The following is a 21,418-nucleotide window of genomic DNA, read 5'->3' as shown; positions in this document are numbered from 1 at the left end:
ATGAACATTTTAATAGCTAAATATTAAAATCAAATGCCAAATAATACTTCAAAAGTAATGGATAGATTTTAGTCCCATGTAATTTGCCCAGCTAAACAATTATGTTTTATTTTGCTTAACTTTAAATGATGATCTATTTTAAACTCCAAACCCCAGATGTAAATTACTTAGCAAGTAGAGTTAAAAAAAAAAAAAGGAATCTTACAAAGTGAGGTCTCATGACTAATATTCTCAAAAAGGATGTTCAAGGTTTGTAGCAACTGAACACAGACATAACGACCAGATTTCTGACGTAGGATGTTCAAGAAGAAAACAAACATATTCTTCTCCAGGAAAAAGCTAGGATATAATTAGAGAGTTAGTGATGCATTTTTCATACTCACACTATTCAATTCAAATCATATACACTTTACAGTACACAGAAGATGATTATGATTCACGCCCCCAACCATGAGTATAAAACAAAGAAAAATGTCTTCCTGTACAAAAGAAATAAATGACGTTTGAAAAGCTCTTCAATTTTACAGTAATGAGAATCTAAGGAACAGGTGCTTATAAATTCAATAAAATGCATCTCTTCTAGTTCAAAGGACATGGAAACAGATAATCTATCCAAAAAAGCACTGAAGAAGAATCTAGGGAAATTATCACCTGTTATATAAGTATGAAGTAATTTATAATTTTAAAGCCAATAAATACTACTTTAACACTTAAAGTCATCTCCTTAATATTTTACTTTAGTATTTGTCTGTGCTAAGACATATCCTATATTCCTGACATCTTTTGAAAACTGTAGCTTTTTATGACTAAAGTTGTTGGCAAATAAACATGTTACTAAATACTGACTGATCTTAAGTATAATTTCAAGTATGAAGATTGATGAGAAATGTTTTTCAACTGATCAAGAATTATCTGAATGTTTACTGATACACCAAGAGAAGGTCACAAAGTCTATATTCTCACTTCTCTTCAGATTAAAAATTTATATAAATTACGTCAAATTTTATATAAATTATGTAAAAATATATGGTTTATTCTTAGATTTGGATTCTTTTGAAATAAGCAAATTTAGCAAAGTCAGGTATAGAACATGGATACAGTTGCTGTAATCCTTTCTTCAACAATATTTCCTTAAGTAGACATCCAGGATAACCTTTTCTAACTTCTCTTTTAAAATCTTTTCCAATATTGCCCATAAGAAATTTGGTTATATTCCTAAACAGCATCTCTTTTGAATCCATCACATTTTTCCTCTGGGTTCTTAATGGCACCCATCAAACTAGCAGCATTTTAAAGGGGTGTAGATTAGGATCTTCCAACAGCAATTTTGCCTTTATTATTTAACCAAAGTGCTGGATAAGCATGTAGAATTTTTCAGAATATCCTTATTTTTTTTAAAGATGACATTCAAATTTGTCTCATTTTAAATCTAACTGGAGGAGTTTTCTCACACCTTGAGGAAAGATCATTCGACATTGTTTAGGGAATAAATTATACAGGACTATGTTGAGATTTCTGAAGGCTGTAGCTTTCTTTTATATTATCTTTTAAACTTTATACACTATGCCTTTATATTGTAGCAACAATGAGAGCATGAAAAGAAAATCTAGGCCCAAATCTTGATGTTCCTAGGGACAACCTATGGTATAAATTTTGAGAAATATTAAAAAGAAAGGAAAAATCAAAGTCCTTACTCAAATACGGAGCTGTCATTCTGATCCCCCCAAATAAGAATCTCCGTGATGGAACGTATAGTTTCCACTAGTAAGTTCCGATTTTGTTCAGTTACTGTGGTGTTTTTGGTCAAAACATGATACAAATATCTAGGAGAAAGAAACAAAAGAAATCAAAGTCTGGTTCAGTTATAATACTATTATTCCAAAACAACTCCACTGAGCTATGAGTTTCATATGATTTTGTGACAGCTGCCTATTCGAATTAAACACAGTTCTTCACTAAGCATGGAATAAAAATCTCAGGAGACACTGGTATATTTTTAGGGTTTAGGTTGGAAGGGCCTTTAGTTAGAGATTCACTAGTCCAACCCTCTAATTTGACAGGCTATGAAAAGTGAAACTCAGAAGAGGTAAGTAACCAACACAAAGTCATACTGGTCTTAGGTGGCAGAGCCAGAGTTCTTAACCAAATGCTCTCATTTCTATATCAAATGTGCTCCCTTCTGCTAAATCTCAACCTTGTTAATTTAAGCACTTGATGTAGCTCATAGGAATACCACAATTTACTCCCCTGGATTCTAATTAACAACTTTTCCAGAGTATTCTTCACATCAGTGTAATATTTCCTGTTGCCGTATCCTCTGAACTGAAAACCACACCAGGGGGATGATTCATGAGGAACCTCAGATATTGTCATCCTCGCTATCAGATGAATAAGAATATATGGTTTGGAATTTCCTAAAATAGAATCCTCTACAAAAGTCCTACTCTAATGCCTCTTTGTGGTATAGAGGTAATCCTTAGCCCTCCAAGGCAATATTAGTGGAGCACAAGCTCTAGCTGGAACATTTTCAAGTAGAGATCTGGCAAAAGTCTCTATGTCACTGATTGGTAGACCCACCTACCTAAAATTGGGAAGGCATAGCACCATGGCTACCAGGTGACAAATACTCAAGGTTACATCAATTCATGCAGATTGCCTAATATAGCATCAGGGGATTACACTGGTGAAGAAGTATCTCCATGTTTATCAAACTATGTAGATTTGAGATACTGAAGTCTGAAAAAAAGAAATGATTTCACCTCTGTATGAGTGATTCTGCAGAGGATCAATGGGATCACAGATCCAGAGCTGGGGCTAACATCATTACTACATCATGCTGCCTTTCAGACAAAGGATCTCAGAACACATATAAATAAGTTTAACCACCTTTTGAAACATAACCCTTGAATTTCATTATTCTATAAATATACTCATAATTTCACATCTCCCTACCTACTGCATCACATACATTCAAAACTTTTTGGCTGTAATGCTCAAGAGAAAAACTTCCCAGTCTGGTTTCCTTTCCATACATTTTTTATTCCCTAAACAATAACGCTTTCTCTAACTATAGGGGAAATTTTCTCATTAAGATTTAAAATACACATTTTAATTCCACAAATATGTATTAATTGACTGCTAGATGCCCATTACTATTACAGTACTTTGTAAGTATATTTTAAAAAAGCTTAAGATAAAGTTTCTGTCCCCAAGGAGTTGGCATTCTTGTTGGAGGAGTAAGAAGGATATATTAAAAGAAGGAAACAGGGCAGAAAATAATCCAAAGTGTACAGGCAATAAGGTGCTACAAAAATTTAGGAAGCAAAAAGATCAATATAGAACACCGTGGACAGAGTAGTGTCGGCCTAGAGCAGTGATTCCCAAAGTAGGCTCCACCGCCCCCTGGTGGGTGCTGCAGCAATCCAGGGAGGTGGTGATGGCCGCAGGTACATTTATCTTTCCTATTAATTGCTATTAAAATAAAAAAAAAATTAATTTCCAGGGGCACTAAGTAATATTTTTTCTGGAAAGGGGGTGGTAGGCCAAAAAAGTTTGGGAACCACTGGCCTCTTAGAGTAAGGAAAGGAGTTCAAATTTGGCCTCAGACACTTTATTATATGTGACCCTGGGCAAGTCACTCAACCCTGTTTACCTCAGTTTCCTCATCTGTAAAAGATAAGCTGGAGGAGAAAATGACAAACCACTTTAATATTGTTGCCAAGAAAACCTGAAATGGGGTCATGAAGAGTCAGACATAATTAAGATGAATGAACAGCAAGATGACCACTGAAGCTACAAAGCTTCAAGGAAATCAGAAATGGTTTAGTAGAAAAATCAGTCTATGTATAGATGCTTAAAATTTTCTCTTCTATGTGAATAGTCTCAGGGGAAAAGAAGTAATACTATTATTATAATCCTGCAATGAAAATACTTTAGAACATAATAAATAAAAGCCTATTTAAAACTTGAAAAAAGAAAATGCATAAAATGTGGTCCTTAGTCATCAGAAACATCATGACTACATTCTGAAGCAGTTGATTCAATAAAAATTAGAACCAGAAACAAAAGAATATTCAGCTAAAGTAGCAAGTGCCAATGCCAAATCATCATATTTCTCTTCCAGAAGACATTTGTTTCTTTTTCTTTTTCTTTTTTTTTTTTTTTTAAAACCCTTACCTTCCGTCTTGGAGTCAATACTGTGTATTGGCTCCAAGGCAGAAGAGTAGTAAGGGTAGGCAATGGGGGTTAAGTGACTTGCCCAGGGTCACACAGCTGGGAAGTGTCTGAGGCCAGATTTGAACCTAGGACCTCCCGTGTCTCTAGGCCTGGCTCTCAATACACTGAGCTACCCAGCTGCCCCCTGACATTTGTTTCTTTTATTGAAATCTCCCAACACCTATTTTGAATTTCTGTTGACTTAAGACCTTTAGGGAAAAAACCAACACCTTTTTTTTGGTAATTTCTTTTGTGACACTCAGTATCACTATGGGAATAAAGGTAATCCACTTTTTATGAGATTGCATTCCAAATACATACTGTTTAAACACTCCTTACAAGTTATCTTATGCTACTTAAAAATCTTTCAATAGTGTTTTTGAGAATACCAAACCTAAAAGACCCATATTAAATATTTCAGCGCAGGGGCCTGAAAATAAATCACTTATTTTCTAGATTAACAACACACAATGGTAGCAGAAAGCTGCAAAAAAAAGATAGCACCCATAAGAAGTATTTTATATCTACCTCTAGTTGAATGAAAGGGGGAGAGGAGGATATTTTTGGAGAGGTATGATACTTATCACGAGGTTTTACTCTGTTTAAGTGACATTAAATCTGAGAGAAGATTTTTTCCCCCATAAAAACAAAACTAATTTATTATCTAAAATCAATACAAGCTAAAACTTAACTCCTGATGCCAGGTGCTTTTGGCTCCACTCATAAATTATATCTATTTCAACATCAGAAAACATAAAAATCCAGGATTTGGGCTACCCACACTTTATAGTGAGACTACAAAACTTGGAATTTGAGTCCAAATTTGTGACACTTTTTGTTTAAGAAAGGAATAAAAATTAATCATGCTGAATATGTCAAAGCAAACTCTGACCATTTCTCTAAGTCTGGAAGATTCAGTGTTAAGAATAAATTTCAAATGCAAGAATCACAAAAATACATGCTAATAAATGCTGGAGTTTAGTCAATCAAAACTCTATTTTAAAAGCAGCCTCAATAAAGAAACAACAAAAAAACTAGAGAAAGTTTTAAAAAGTTGTTCAGTTCTTCAGTAAGAGCAATTGTGGTGCAGATCAACAGGCAATGTGCTTTTCTCTATCAATCAAACTGCTCCTTCAGTTCAAAGACTAAAATAAATTTCCCTGTGGCAAATAAGTGGCTAAGAGGATAAAAAGCCAAGCCCGGAGACAGAAAATCCTGGGGTTCAAATCTGGTTTCAGATGCTTCCTAGCTGTGTGACCCTAGGCAAGTCATTTAACCCTAACTGCCCAGTCCATACCTCTCTTCTACCTTGAAAATGATACTTACTGATTCTAAGACAGAAGGTTTAAAAAAAAATAAATACGGTGAATTTCTTAAAGCATAGGTCTTATTCCCCTCCCACACAAATACCAATGTTTCTCTATTGTCTTTAAACCACAAAGCTCTATGATGTAGGTCAACTAGTAGCCTACTGGCAACTATTAAAGATCTACTATATTTATTAAAGATCTACTAAGGATCTACTAGCCAGGCACTGTCTTAAGCACTGAAAATACAAAGAAGCAAAAGACAACCTCTGTTCTCAAGGAGCTCAGTCTATTGGGAAACAACTTGCCAGCAATTATATACAAACAAGATAATTACAGGATTATTGGAGATAATCAACAGGGGGATGAGCCTAACATTAAGGAGAATCTGGAAAGGCTTCTTGCTGAAGGTAGAACTTTGGGTGAGACTCAAAAGAAGTCAGGGAAGCTAAAAGACAGAGATGCAGAGGGAGAGAGTTCCAGGAAATGATATGGTGAAACTTGCTCTTTAGGTAGATCCATTTGCCAGGTGAACATAGGATGAAGTGAAGTGGGGTAAGACTTGAGGCAAAAAGACTAATCAGCCCAAGAGCAAAAGAGGGTGTACAGCCATAATATCTTTTCTTTCTTTTTTTAAACATTTACTTTCTGTCTTAGTAACAACTTTAAGACAGAAGGGCAAGGCTACACGACTAGGTTTAAATGACTTGCCCAGGGTCACACAGTTAGAAAGTGTCTGAGGCCAAATTTGAATCCAGGTACTCCAGACTCCAGGCCTGGAACCTATATACTGTGCTATCTAGCTGCCCCCATGGTATCTTTTCATTTTACTCCCCTCCTGACATGCTATGGTCTAGCCGAGATATAGTTCCTCACACAGAATACTTGCTATTCTCATTCCCCATGTCTCTGAACTGGCTATCCCACAATCCATAGCAGAAATGCACTCCTCTTCTCACCTTTGCCACTTAGAATTCTTTGTTTCCTCCAAAACTCAGCTCATCACTTTCTCCATCAGAGGTTCATAATTTTTTGGTCACATGGACTTGTTTTGTTTTTTAATACTCCAACAACCATTTTTCAATATAATTGGTTTCCTCTGTAATCCTATGCATTTTATTCTATGCATTTAAAAACAATGTTCTTTCCCATGAGCAACAAGATGGTGGACTATACATTTTTTCTGATCTCTTCTCAAACCCTTCCACAACAGAAACTATGTACCAAAGATAAAGCAATTTCAATCTGTCTCCATGGTCTAGGTAGGACATTAGGAATTCAAAAGAAGGTTAAAAATAAAAACAAAAAACAAAAAATCTCATGAATTGAAGCTCAATGACCCTGAGCACATTCAGCACCTCTCCCTTACTCCACAGATTACTTGCAACCACTAGCTGATCCAAGGACACACAGGCTTACAACAAAACTTCCCTCCCTACACCCATATCCCCTCCTTCTTTCCATAGCTCTAGAATGTGGGAGTCAGGCATAGCCTTAATACTACCAGCACTGCAAAGCCCTGAACTGCCCATGCCAGGGTGAACAGTTCTGAACTTGCTACAGGGGGAAAACAATTCCATAGCACCAGGAAGGTACTGCTGCTGCCATAGACAACCTGGGACAACATCAGTGCAAGAAGAGTCACTGTGATGGGTTGGAAAACTCAGGAACTAAAGCGAGATAGGACCATTTATTATGTTGGGGGCGGGCAGGGGTGAAGTGTCTGAAGTATGCCACTAAGCCTATGTGAAAGAGCATAGTATTTAGCTGAGGCCAGTTCTAAACACACAAAAGTCACTTGGGATAGAGGCCTTAGTTGGTGAACTAAATTGGTGAACTGGGAGTTGTCCAACATGGAAGGAAGCTGAGCTGCTCTGAGATCCAGGCCCCAAGGAAACCATCATCAAAGGGTTCAAGGTCAGAAAATGAATTGCAAAAAATTAGGGGAAGGGGATAATACTGAAATTACTAAAGATCTCAGAAAAAAAGAAAATTCAAAGACCTTGAACATAATAAATCTACAGGAAAAATATTAACAACATGTTCTAGGAATTTTTAAATTTCCTTTTATTATTCCCACCTCTGAGTCATTCTTCTTGCAAATTTTGGTTAACTAAAAGTCTGTCCTGATATTGCTTTAACCAGTGATTCCCAAAGTGGGCGCAACCACCCCCTGGTGGGTGCTGCAGTGATCCAGAGAAGCGGTGATGGACAGACTTTTTTCATATTACATTCTATTCTGAGTTCAATAAATAGTTTCATAATTTCCAGGGGGCACTAAGTAATATTTTTTCTGGAAAGGGGGCGTAGGCCAAAAAAGTTTGGGAACCACTGCAACCTGACCAAAATCTGAGTCAAGAAATAAGACTGCTTGATATTTCTCAGATAGAAGTCAAAGTGATTTAGTTATTTGTTTGTTCCCCTGGCTAATGGATTAAAGATTTCCCTGATACTCTTCTTGCTTATCCTAGTGGCATGTAAATCTTTCCCCCTCAATGAGGCTATTAGTGAGCCCTCTCAATATGGTTTAAGCTATAACCTGACTTAGTTTTACCTATTGAGTCTATCTGATCAAGTTTGTTTCTTTAGGGGATATAAGAGATTATGACTGTGTTTAATTAAATATATTCAACTTTTATGACACTGAAGGAAGTAAGGAGTTATGGAGCTTTCTTTTCTTTGACTTTTGTGGCCTAAGAGGAATGTACAAAGATTGCAATATGTAAATGAATTATTTCTCTGTCACTCAAATGTCATTTTTCCTATAAGAAGCCTTGTCAGAATCTTAGTGATGATTCAGATATTCTCTAAGGACTGAATCCATGCTTGAGCACAATAATAAAACCTAAGTTTATTTTATTTATCTATAATTATTTATCTATATAAAATATCTATAAAATTTATCTATAATTATCTCTATAATTTCTGTTTTGTGGTAAGTATATTTTTGGCCATAGTTACCTAACATATGAACTCAGAGAAGATATGTCTCTGGTAACAAATAGAAGGAAATATGGCCCCCAGACTTGGTAAATTAATTTGGGCATCAATGAATACTATAAAACAAAAGGAAAATGATCATGTCCTTGATAAGAAAGAGCACCCTGTGAAAAGAAAGGAAAAATTGAACTAGAACACACTGTTCCTGAGTGATTTAAAAGAGAAATGAGAATTATTAGAGCAGAATTGATGGCATGCTCTGCAAAAATAATAAGCAAAATAGAAAAACTAGAATCTACACTAGCAATTCTTACCAAAGAAACAAAAGTGAGAATGACAGATTGAAAATGAGAACATAGAGAAGTAAGAGACAACTTAGAAGAAGAGAAACAAAAAACAACAACATTAAAAGAAAATATGCTCATTATGCAAGTGAAAATACTGATCTGGAAGATAAGATGTATAGAGACAACCTAAATATCATAGGTCTCCCAGAAAAACACAACAAATTAAAAAAAAAAACCTTAACATCACAATGCAGGAAATAAAGAGAACTACCTAGAAATTCTGAACATAGAAAATGAAATATCAACTGAAAGAATTCACAGATAGTCTCCAAGAAAATAACAAACAAAACCAAGACAGCAAACTCCAAGACAGATAGTGGCTGAATTTAACAATTAAAATTAAATTCAGAAACAATGAGCTCTGTGAGTGATCAGTAGAAAGACCTTCAAATACAAAGGAAAATAAAGTTAGATAATGCAAGACTATTCTGCACTTACTATGAAATGTAGGAGGGAATGGAATAATGTGTTCTAAAGAACAATCCTTAAGATGCAGCCCAGAGCAACCTGCAACAGCCAAGGGCAGCAACAGATATACTTCAGAGAGACCAGTAAGAAACATACATACACAAAGACAAGGGTGAAGGCAGAAGTCTGGGGGAAATAACAGTGAAGAAGAGGTCCTAGAATATTATGGGCAGAATCTGGCCATGACATTGCCTACAGATGAATCAGCATTTTTTCTTGGTGCTGGACCAAGGGGTGGGGAATATGAAAAAATGTCATCAGTGAGGGGTGGCACAGTGCTCTCTCTCTCTCTCTCTCTCTCTCTCTCTCTCTCTCTCTCTCTCTCTCTCTATATATATATATATATATATATATATATATATATATATATATATATATATATATATATATATATATATCCTCTTTGGCATGTGTGCCTTAGGTTCACCATCATGGGTATAGGGGAATGAATGAGGAAGAGAGGGACAGGACTGACCAGGAGAGAACAGGAAGGAATTTTGTTTTATTGGTCAGAATGATCCTATGGGTGAAGACAGAGATGGTCTGTGAAGGGAGATGGGGACCTTGCACTAGAGCTGAGCTAGGAGATTTGGTGCTTGAAAAGTCTACATGTCCTACCTAGGAGAGAAGGAATTGAAAATCCTGGGATCTGAGGGGAGTGAGAAATCATGGATCTAGGGAAACTTTGAGGAAAATTAGGAAAAAAGGTAATTAGAGGAGGAAATAGAACAGTGGTAGGTTGAATAATCAAGGACACGGTAACAATAAATATAATGACTAAGAACAGTTTCTCAATAGATAGGAGGTCAAAGGTTATGAACAAACAGTTCTCAAAAAAGAATTGTAAAGTATTCACAACTGAAAAAATGCAAATCAAAACACAACCCTGGAGTTTCATCTCCCATGCTGGAAATTGGCAAAAATGGCAATAGTCAATGTTGAAGGAGTTATGGAATGATAAACATACTAACACACTATACCATTAATGTAATATATATGAATCTATATGTTCTATAAATATATGAATCTATGAATAATATAGCCATTTTGGAAAGCAATTTGGAATAATGCAAATAAAGTGATTAAAATCACTCCAAGAAAATTAACAAGAAACCCCTTATATGCTAAAATGTTTATAGGAACACTCTTTGTGATAACTAAGAATTAGAAATAAAGTATATGCCCTTCAATTGAGGAATGGCTAAATTAGTCATTTAGTCTTTACAATGACATAAATTCCTTTATCTCTTATCTATTTCTTTCCCCTTTCTCCCAAAGTATCACCAGAGTTCAGGAATGCAGAGAGAGGCAGAAAGAGTGGTTCTGAAGGCTTAAAAAAAAAGTCACAAGACACAAAGATTTCCCTTCTAAATTTTAGTTTTGTTTGCATAATTATCTAAAAGCAATCTTTATTAAAATGGCACAAACCATATACAGAAACATTTGTTGATAGAGACAAATCAACAGCCACCATCCTTTCAAGCTTTTTTCCTACTTGTCTGATTTACTACCTCTTCTGTTTGGTGAAAATTTTAAGCTTCAATGACAAAATTCCCTGGTTTTCTCTATAGGACAAGCTAACTTATACACAAAAACAAACAACAAGCAAAGAGAGACATTAGGCTGCAGCTTTCAAGGAGCCAATTTTAAAAGGTGTCCCATTCTAAATTTTGGAGCCTCTTTGTCTAAATAATTTCTCTGATAATTAATTTTGTCCTGATCAAAGAACCTCTTTTTGGCAAGTTGTGATAGTGGTTACTTTTACTAAGTCTTACCAAATTTCCAAAAAAACTTCATGTGTCCAGACCATACTGCAGGATCATGACCAGACAAATAACCAGAGGAGTTGGGTTACACTGGACTAGAACCAGAAACCAAACCCTGGGAAAGAGAAACCAACTCTGGGTAATACAGAAACCAACTCCAATTCAGAGGAGCTAGGTAATAAATAGACAAACCCCAAGTAATACAGAAACTAACTCCAACTCAGAGGAGCTGGGTAATGTCAGAAACCAACTCCAGGTAATACAGAAACCAATTCTGGGCAATTAGAGACTAACCTTGGTTAATAAAGAGACCAACTCAGAAGAGTTGGGTAATAAAAGAGAGGTCCAATTAAAGAGGCAGCTTAACCAAAGGAAACAGGAGTTCTGATTTATGCAGGGAAAGAAGTCCACTTGCTAATCCATTGGAGTGGATGATGAGCTGTATTACAAAGGACACTGCTGGTACTGGGGCATCTTGGATCCACCTCCCAAGGTTTGAGAAAGTTCCTTCCCCTTGATAAATCCCACTTCTGACACCATTACTGTCAACCAATGACACAGGATAAACCAAAGGAGTTAGTCTATAAATTAAGACAAGACTAGGACATCAGGACATCTCAGGTACTGTTGTTTCAGAATGCCCAATGACTTTATAGCATAGGGGCTTTTAAAGTAAAAATTGCCAAGGGGGAATGGAGAGAGGGAACCACACAAAGCCTAGAGCAGGGTGAAAGACATCATGGAATTAAGTACAAAAGAACTGGTTACAGAGTTGAGGTACAAGGAACAATATGATTGGTTGGAAGTTTGGTGCCTGGGGCTGGCAACGCACCCTCTCTTTTTCCTAAGAAGAGTTCAGTTAATAGAATCCAAGTGCCAGATAGCAGCCTACACTTTTAGAAAGCAAAACATCCTTGAAAGATGGCCTAGTAGCCAAAGATGCCAGGTCCTCCCCCTTTCTTTCTCACAATCCTCCCAGGTCAGCAAACATTCCTTATACAGGAAAAGATAAACTTAACCCATTTCAAACCAGCTGAATTCTGAAGTCCAGAAACACAGAGCCATAACTTAAGCAATTATAGGAAGCAGGTAAAAGCAAGACTTTGGTCTTCAGGTTAGGCCTATGCCTGGTCAGTCTAAAGCCTCTTCTGAAAATGGGAATTCTGCTGGGAGAGTGGCAGGATTAAATTTATTTCCACAAATGTAACAGTATATTACTGTGCTGAAAGAAATTTTGTATGTGATGAATTCAGGGATGCATAGAAAGATTTATATGAAAGGAGACAAAAAAAACAATATACATACCAACTACAACAATGTAAATGAAAAGAACTATACAAAAAAAAGGTAAACATAACAAAATTCTAAAAATCAAACAGGATTTATAGGAAGAGTTATGAGAACACCCCCCCCCCCATTCATCTCTTCAAGGAGGTGGGCAGTCCACAAGTGTTATACATTGCATGTTTTCAGACTTTTGCAATGTATCAATCAGTGGTGATTATTTTTTTCCTCTCTAAAAAATACTCTTTGTTACACTGAATGGCTCCCAGGAAGGGAAGGGAAGAGGAATACCTGGGAAAACTATGACGATGTGAAAAACAGATGATATCAATAAAATTTAATTTAAAAAAAGTAATAAAACTTCTACATAAAATTTTAAGTTTTTGTACAATCAAAGCCAATGCAACAAAAATTAGAAGGGAAGTTGGTAGATTAGAGAAGAATCTTTGTAGCAAATTTCTTTTATAAAGAGAAATCTCATGTATATAAACTTTCTAAGATATATTGGAACTGACTCAAATTTATAAGAATGAGAGTCATTTTCCAATTAATAAATGGTCAAAGGATAGGAATAGGAATTTTTCAAAGGAAGAAATCTAAGTTATCAATAGCCATATGAAAAAAATGTTCCGAATAATGAAAAATCATGTGGAAATTTATTAAAATTTAAAATGTTTTAAAATTTAATAATAAGAAAAATGCAAATTAAAACAACTCTGAGGCACCACCTCACATATCTCAGATCAGCAAAGCTGACCAAAAAGAAAAATGGCAAATGCTGGAGGGACTGAGAGAAAATAGGTACATTAATTCTACTAATGAAAGAACTGTGAATTGGTACTGCTACTCTTGGAAGCAATTTGGAATTATGCTTAAAAAGCTCTTATTAAACTGTGCATTGGCTTTGACTTCGTGATATATGTATGAAAATATTCAGAGTAGCTCCTTTTGTGGTGGCAGAAGAATTAGAAACTGAGGTTGTATTTATCAGTTGGAAAATGGTATATGATGAAATGTTGAAGGAGTAGCTAGGAGGACAGAGAACATATGTCCCTTTTGTGGCTAATATATTTTGAATCCTGTCTATAAATTAAAAAGTTGGAATAATAAATAAAGCAATTAAATAAACATATTCTTAAGAAATAGTCTAACTCTTCCCATCTTAAAAATAAGATACCTAGTGACAATTAGAAAACAAGTCTTTATTTTATTTGTAACAATTAAAAATTCTCTGGCTTCTGGGTAAGAAAATCAATTTATTGATTAGACTAGCATCCATCAATAAGCTAATTGGTCAGTGATCTCTCTCGTGATCAAAGATGAAGAAGTACCCTCATACAAATCCATAAATAGACAATTTGGGGAACTCAATATTGGACATCTCTAATTGGTAAATAGCTAATTAGGAAGTGATCCACCCAAACTTTCAACTTCTCCCTATCTCCTTGTAGTTGCATAGAGATCTTATGTTCCCCTATTACTGGGGGGGTGAAGTTGAGATCTGTCTGGTCAAGTTCAACCCCTATAATGATTCTTAATGAGGAACTGAAGGACTCATATTTTACTTGTATATTTACATGTAGGCATATCTTGCCTGAGCTAGTTAGTTAAAACTTTATCATCTCAATCTTCAATTTGCCTACAGTGGAAGATTCTCTGGGTTAGTTCATTTCTCTGAATTCCCTAAGAACAAAGGAATGAGGGCCAAGTCTGAGCCTCAATTTCAGACTCAGAAACAGAAATAATTCACTATAATAAAAATAAATATCATATTTTTCTTCATTACCTTTATCCTAGACTCACCATTCTTACAAGGGACTACTATCCTTCCAGGCACTCAGGATGGATTCCTTAGACTCATCCTTGATGTCACACTCTCTTTCATCCCCCCATATCCATATAAGTTGTCAAGTCTTATTTATTCTACCTTCATAATATCTCATATCTATTCTAATTCAGACCCTCATTTCATTAAGTCTACTGTTATAGTCCTAACTGGCCTCCCTGGTTCACATCTTTTTCCTCTTCCATCTATACTCCATATAACTGCCAAAGTAATATTTTAAAGGTCCAGGTATGACTGTCACTCATCTACTAAAGAAGCTCCAGTAAATCCCACTGCCTCTAACACAAAATATAAATTTCATATTGGGTTGTAAAGTCTTTTGCTACTTAGTTACAACCTACCTTTTCAGAATTATGACACATTTCTCCCCTTATTATACCTTTTCCTTTTGGTCCAGTAAGACTGGGCAACTTATTAGATCTCACATACAACATCAGCTCTCATATCTCATTGACTTTATATAAGATGCCTTCTATGCCTGGAAGGCATATTCTTTCTTACCTCTACTGTTTAGAATCCCTGCTTCCCTTCAAAACTCAACCGAAGCACCAACTTCTACACAAGGTCTTTCCTAATTCTAAGTCACCCCCTCTCCAAGCTGCTAATGCCCATTTTTCTTGTATAAAGATTGTATACATTTGTTTGCTTGTCTCCCCCATCTATCCTTAAGAGACACAATTGTAAGAGTACTGAGGGACTGATATACAAGGTATCTTAACGAGAGGAAGATGCCAAAGGCATAGAAAAAAATCTCAGATATTGTTAAGACCTCCAAAAAGGTGACCAAGAAAACATCAATAACTATCTACAATATATATATATACATATGTATATGTAGATAGATAGATAGATATGTGTGTATATGTATATTAAACACCTTCTATCTTAGAATCAGTACTATGTATTGCTTCCAAGGCAGAAGAACAATAAGGGCCAGGGCAAGAGGGGTTAAGTGACTTTCCTATGGTCACACAGCTAGAAAGTATCTGAGGCCAGGTTTGAACCCAGGCCCTCCACACTATAGGCTTGGCTCTCAACCCCCTGAGCCACTTGAAGCTTTCTAGCTACCTATTTTTATACATAATATTTATGAGAATCATCTATGTAAAAAGATATTTCAGATGATGGTTTTAGGAGAAGAAAAGTAGGCTTTTATAAGCAATATTAAAAAACATCTTTACTACCTCATAATTAACTGAAAGATATAGAGAATTATATAAGGTTTCTTTGTGCTTATTGTTTGTTGATGATGAAAAAGCATACAATACCGATTTTTTAAAAGTCACTTTTCCAGCTCTTTTACAGCAAAGTGTCTTGTTTAAGATTTCTTGGGAGACTGAACAGATAACCTGTTCAATGACACTGATTAAAAAACATGTTGTGAGACATAAAAGAGGGAGTTGCATGTTCAGCACAGGTATTCACCATTGTGATGAAAAAGATCCAGGGCAGTCAGGTAAAGGAAGTATTCCCTATGGATGGTGAGCCCTTCCAATGCTTCTATTTTCAGATGTCCTTGTGCTGACTATATCAAGCCCCAGAACACTGCCAGAGCCTTCAAAAAAAAAAAACTATAATCAAAGGAGTTTGACTTATTTATCCACACAGGAAATAGTCAATAAACTTTTATTAAGCACCTGTCATACTGTGCTAAGCACTAGAGATACAAAGAAAGGCAAAAGACAGACCCTACCTTCAAGCAGCTCGAACTTAATGGGGTAAGACAACACATAAAATTTAGAGGCTGAAAAAAGAGAAGGGAAAGGTAGTGGGCACAGTGGCATGGTGACAACCTACAACTGGATGGGAAATTATGAGCTGAGAGGAACTTTCTAATGTACAACTTCTCCCTTCTCCAACCAAAGAGAGAGAGGGGTCTCAGGGCCAGGGAGTCTAAGGAGGTACTAATCTGAGCTGATGAAATCTTGCAGAAAGATAGATTACTGAACACAAAGGACAAGTCCAGGAGATTAGCTAGGTAAGAAATGAAAGGTGGTTACACTGGAATCTCTTCTGAATTGGAGAGTTTTAGAAGACTCCTCTGATGCCTACCCTTCACCCTCCCAAATCAGAGGAAGGAAGGCAAGGCTTCTAGGGCCAAGGAAATACAAAGTATTTGAAGAATGTCCAGATTTCAATATGCATCTGGAAATGCTATGAAGGTTATTCTACAGTATTTATATCTGAGACAGACACCTCAAGATGGACAATAATTTGGGTCAAGTTGACAGGGAGAGTGGACTAGACTGCTTTCAAGAAATAGCAGTTATTTTGTTGACTCCAAGCCTTCATTAAAATGAAGACCTCATTTTTCAAAACTAACATTTTATCAATGTTCCTATATAATATTTTATCGGTGTTCCTATATAGCAGTAAGATAAGGAATACTATTGTCTCCTAAATGATTATATCACAAGAAGGCAACAGAGAAGCACATGGTAGATAAAAACTGGCTGAAGCACAAAACAAAACAAAACAAAAAAACACATAAACTCTGAAAGATAACCATAAAGTTCATCATCAAGGAATTAGATGATAGGAAGACAATATAAGTTGGTCAGGTGACATGAGTAAGGAATGACTGGTGGGAAGGCTATACTAATTCCCTTCCTCCATGTCAGGAAATAACAAGATAAGTAGCTGAAATACTAGGTGGACCACCTGCTAGTGAATTTTTTTTTTAACCCTTACCTTCAGTCTTAGAATCAATACTGTGTATTGGTTCTAAAGCAGAAGAGTGGTAAGGGCTAGGCAATGAGGTCACATGACTTGCCCAGGGTCACACAGCTAGGACCTGTCTGAGGCCAAATTTGAACCCAGGACCTCTCATCTATGGGCCTGGCTCTCAATCCACTGAGCCACCCAGCTGCCCCCACTGGTGAACTTTTAGAAGAACTTGAAGAAGGGTACCAAAGGAAAGCAAGGTTTGATAAGTTGTGAATGGCAATGCTGAAGTCAACTTTTGAATCTAGAACATCACAGATCCATTTGAATACTGGATTATCTCCAGACACTAGAAATACTTAATAAATGTTTAGAATTGATTCATAGCAAGCCCCTTTCCAAATCATACAAAGGAAATGAAGTATTCAAGTAAGAAACAAATGTTGCCATCAAAAGGCAGTGTCTTCCTTGTGGGTCACCTGAGAAACAGTGCAAGAGCTATGCTACTTTAGATATAAGACAGATAAGGAGAGAGCATTCTCCAAATATGCTTTGGCAACCTTCAATTTAATAACCTCCCAAATAATGGAGAAACCATTAAAATCTATACAATAACACCAGAAAACAAAATTAAATCAAGGTGCTTATGTGCACGGCTTCTCCCTGTGACTCATGACTAAAAAATGTAAACTAGGTCAGTCAGTGAGCAAGACTGGGGCTGGTACATCATTAAGCCTACCACTACCTGCTTCATCTGCCAAAGAAAGATACAGCCTAGCAGCAAAAGTCACATCCAAACAGTCTAACAGTAAAAAGCTACAGGCGTTTGGATATATATTGAAGTGACATAACCTCACATACCAGCCAATAAGTATTTTAAAGAATTATGAAATGTACTTTGGATTGTCTGTGCTTGGTGCTATGGTGAGATAGCAAAGAACATAACACATGAATTTAGAATCTAATTGGAGACAAAAGTCATGAAATAGAGCAAACAATATATGATAAAATGTTCATTATAAAGTAGAGACAAAAAGTTTAAAAAGCAGTAAGCAAAAGGAAAAGATCAAGATAGGCTGGAGTCGCTGGTAAATTTTTACAGAAGAACCTCGGCACTGAAAAATGGGGAGCATATGGTTAGGCAGAGAGGACATTTCATGCAGGAAAAATGGCACTGAGTAAGGTCACTGAGCCAAGAATTAGGAAATTGATGAACAGAGAGAATGGAATCAGATTATATATAGGGCTTAAAAAGCTAGACAGAAGATTCTTAGGATCAAAGGATTTTAGAACTATAAGAGACTTCAGAGATAGACCAACTATTTTACAGGTAAGGAAGGTGAGCCTCAGAGGGGGAAATAATGTACCTAAGGTTATAAGTGGAAGCCCCGGTACAAAGGAGACTTGGAGTCAGAGGAACTGAGTTAAAATCCTACCTCATTCAATTCCAATTGAGAAGCATTTATTAAATGCCAGGAACTGTGCTGGGCACTGGGGAAACAAATATAATAATGAAACAATCCCTGCTTAAGGAGCTTTCATTCTAATGGGGGAGAAAACAAGGTCATATAAAAATAAATGCAGAATAAATATTAAGAGAATAAATATAAACAAGTCACTCAGCTTCATTAGGCTTCAGTCTCTTTACTTGTAGAATGTGGTGACCTCTAGGCTACAGGTCTTCTGACTGTATATTCGGTGTTTCTACATCAAAAATTTCTACTTGACATAGCAGACAACTGGAAATCAGTATATGTCCTCAATAAAGTAATGAATGTTAAATCGACAAGCATCAGGTTCTTGCCATTATTCCAAGTACTAACAACTGCTCATGGTATTTTGTTAAATAATTATATATCTCTGCATATTACTACCTGTTCCAGCCACACAGCTTAAATCAGATATGGCACCTTAATTCTGTTCATCTGATTTTATATGCTCCAATGCAATCTCTATAGTATCACATACACACATGATTTTAAGAAATAGTCCAGAAATTAAAGAGTTGCCCACCCTTTTAGAAAACTAAAATTTTGACTAATAGGAAGATCTTTTAATCTCTCATTAGGATTTGCAGGGTGGGAAAGTGAAGAAGAGATACACACAGAAAAAAAAATCTTACTATAAAATAGGTTGCTAAATACTCTTTATCACAAACAGCTGCCCTTATACTTCCTTCAGTCAAAACCAATCAAAAATAAATATTAAATTTTAGTTTACATGCTCAGTCCTATTCTGCTTGTAAACAGGCAGTACAAGACTGAAAACAACTTGACAATTCCTTTAATCTATTATACTGATTAAGTAGATCTAATTAATGACAGATGAAGTGACAAAAATAGCATCTGATGACACAAGCTAAACAGTTAATATAAGAATTTTCTAGGACATGGCAAGAAAATCTGAGAATCTTCTGCATATCTCCTGGTCCATGCACAATCAAAAAGTTCCTAACTTTCCCCCCAACCCCTCCTGACTTCTCAGTCACTAAAGCACATCATAGTTATAAATGAATGTCTGAAATCAGAATGTCTGAATTTAAATTCTAGCTCTATTACTGAAGTGACGTTGGGCAAGGCACTCACTTCCTTTCCCTGGGCCTCAGTTTCCTCATCTATAAAGGTTTTACCAGATGATCCCTAAGGTCCCTTCCACCTCCTGATTGTCAGATCTATTGGGACCAATCAACAATTTGCTATGTGCTAGGCACTACTAAGAGCAGGGGGATACAAAGAAAGGCAAAGAATTGTCAAGGCTGAGCAAAGGGGAAAAGTCCACCAAACCCCAACCAGAACCACCACGAAACACGAAGGCAACAAAACGTTCAAGAGGACTCTGCGGCATGTTGGTCAAAATCTGGTAGGTACCATTTAACAGACAAGAGAAAACAACCAGCGGTGACTGACAAGGGCATCTGCTCCTGCTCACCGGTCTAAATTCCTGCCTAACTCCACAGTCCTTCTTTCCCTCTAAGATTCCTATTTTGCACAACCTTTGCCCGCCACCGCACCCCCCAGCACCCCACCTGGGATCAATCTTCCCAAAATCAGTACCTTCCTTCACCCCCAATGCCTTTCTTTTATCAACCTTTTCTCCCCTAAACCCCGGGTTGGTGGGGGGGGGAGTGCATTACTCTTTAAGTACTCGCCCCCATCTCAAGAGACTTGGTCCTTCCATCCGACTAATTCCTATCACCGGCGTCGGCACACTGGTCTAGACACCCGTCGACCCGGCCCCCAGGCCCTCGGTCTTTTCGTCCCCCTTACTCCTCCCAATATAGAGATATTTTTTTCTTCCTTTCCTCTCCTTCCTATTGCTGGGTTCGGTGTGTAGGACCAGATCACCGGCCTCAGCCACCTGCCGGCCTGGTCCTCCCAACCTGGGGTCTCTCGCTCCCCTCCCTCCATCTCCACCACCACAACCAGCACCTGGAAGCTGGTGCTCTCCTTCCCTTCCCCCAAGAGAAACCCTGCCACCACCACCCCTCCCCACCTCCCCCAACTTACTTCAGGTGGTCCAAGGAGTGGATGCTGCGGGAGGACTTCCCATGTCCCCCACCCACCCAGCTCCGCGAGCGGCCAAACATCTCCGCGGCCCCCTCCCTGTGGTTTCCCCTCACGGCTTCATCCCGGGAGCCGCCGAAAACCCGCGGCAGCAGAAGCGGCAACGTTGGCGGCGACTGCCGCAGACGAACCGCCAACCACCTTCCCCCTAAGCCTTACAGCCCGGTACTGACATTCAGCCCCGGAACCCGGCCGGTCGGCCCTCGCGCTTTACGGCCACCGCTGGGAATGTTGGGAAGTGGAGTTCATTCTAGGGGCCCCTGCGGCCGGGACTCGATGAGGGCCACAGACTAGTCGTGCCAGGACTACAAATCCCATCATACATAGCGCAAGCCCTCGTTCGCTGCTCGCTCCCACCTCCCAGTGCCTTTCAACCTCCCTCTAGTAAGGGGGCGGGCCCAAAAGAGAAATCCGCAGCTTCCTTTGGAGGAGGGAAGGAAAAGTATTCCCTCTTGTAGGGTTTTGGATAATGATGTTGTTGGTAATAAATGATAATATCCGTTGAATTTAAATTCCCTCGTCCCAGGAGCCCAAAGAATTCTCACATCTAAAAAGTTCACTTATTCTCTCCCAGGAATTATTTTAAAAAAAAAATCATAAAAATCAGTATAGCAGAGTGGAAAGGATGGCTTCAAACTCAGGTGATTCTCAAGTCAGTTAAGAAGCATTTAAGTGCCTATTTTGTTTTAGTTACTGTGCTAAATGCTGGCGACCTGGGTTCATTAAACCTCCTCTGGCCTCAGTTTCCTCATCTGTAAAATGAGAGGTTTTAAAGAGATGAGCTTTTAAGATCCCTTCCAACTCTGAATATATGATCCTAAAGCAAGATTTTTCACTTATGTAGAAAAGCAGCTTGGTGTATTGGACAGTCTGCTGATCTATAGGATCAGAAGAACTGACTGAATGACAGATTGGTATTTACTAGTTTTATGACCTTGAACTTAAGCTTTCTGGGCCTCTGTTGGTTCTTAGGTAAAAAAGGAATTATAATGTTGGTGGGAAAACCCTTGGCAAATGA

The 21,418-nt window shown here is 37.4% G+C and overlaps 1 protein-coding gene across 2 annotated transcripts in view; it reads right to left on the bottom strand.

Annotated features, from left to right (window-relative positions):
* CLEC16A (C-type lectin domain containing 16A) overlaps positions 1 to 20,553 on the bottom strand; it is a 220,957-nt gene extending 200,404 nt beyond the window's left edge. For both annotated transcript variants that reach the window (XM_044659037.1, XM_044659040.1), the window contains exons 1-3: positions 20,344 to 20,553; positions 1,695 to 1,823; positions 206 to 339 (exon numbers count right to left, since the gene is read on the bottom strand). In XM_044659037.1, coding sequence (XP_044514972.1) covers positions 206 to 339; positions 1,695 to 1,823; positions 20,344 to 20,423 — 343 coding nt within the window. In that variant the 5' untranslated portion in view covers positions 20,424 to 20,553. The remainder of the gene's footprint in view (positions 1 to 205; positions 340 to 1,694; positions 1,824 to 20,343) is intronic.
* Between the last annotated feature and the right edge of the window lie 865 nt (positions 20,554 to 21,418).

This window comes from Gracilinanus agilis, chromosome 1 (assembly GCF_016433145.1).
Source record: "Gracilinanus agilis isolate LMUSP501 chromosome 1, AgileGrace, whole genome shotgun sequence".
Taxonomy (NCBI): Eukaryota; Metazoa; Chordata; class Mammalia; order Didelphimorphia; family Didelphidae; genus Gracilinanus; species Gracilinanus agilis.
The sequence above is the reverse complement of the archived record's forward strand: the minus strand, read 5'-3'. Positions and strand labels throughout refer to the sequence as shown.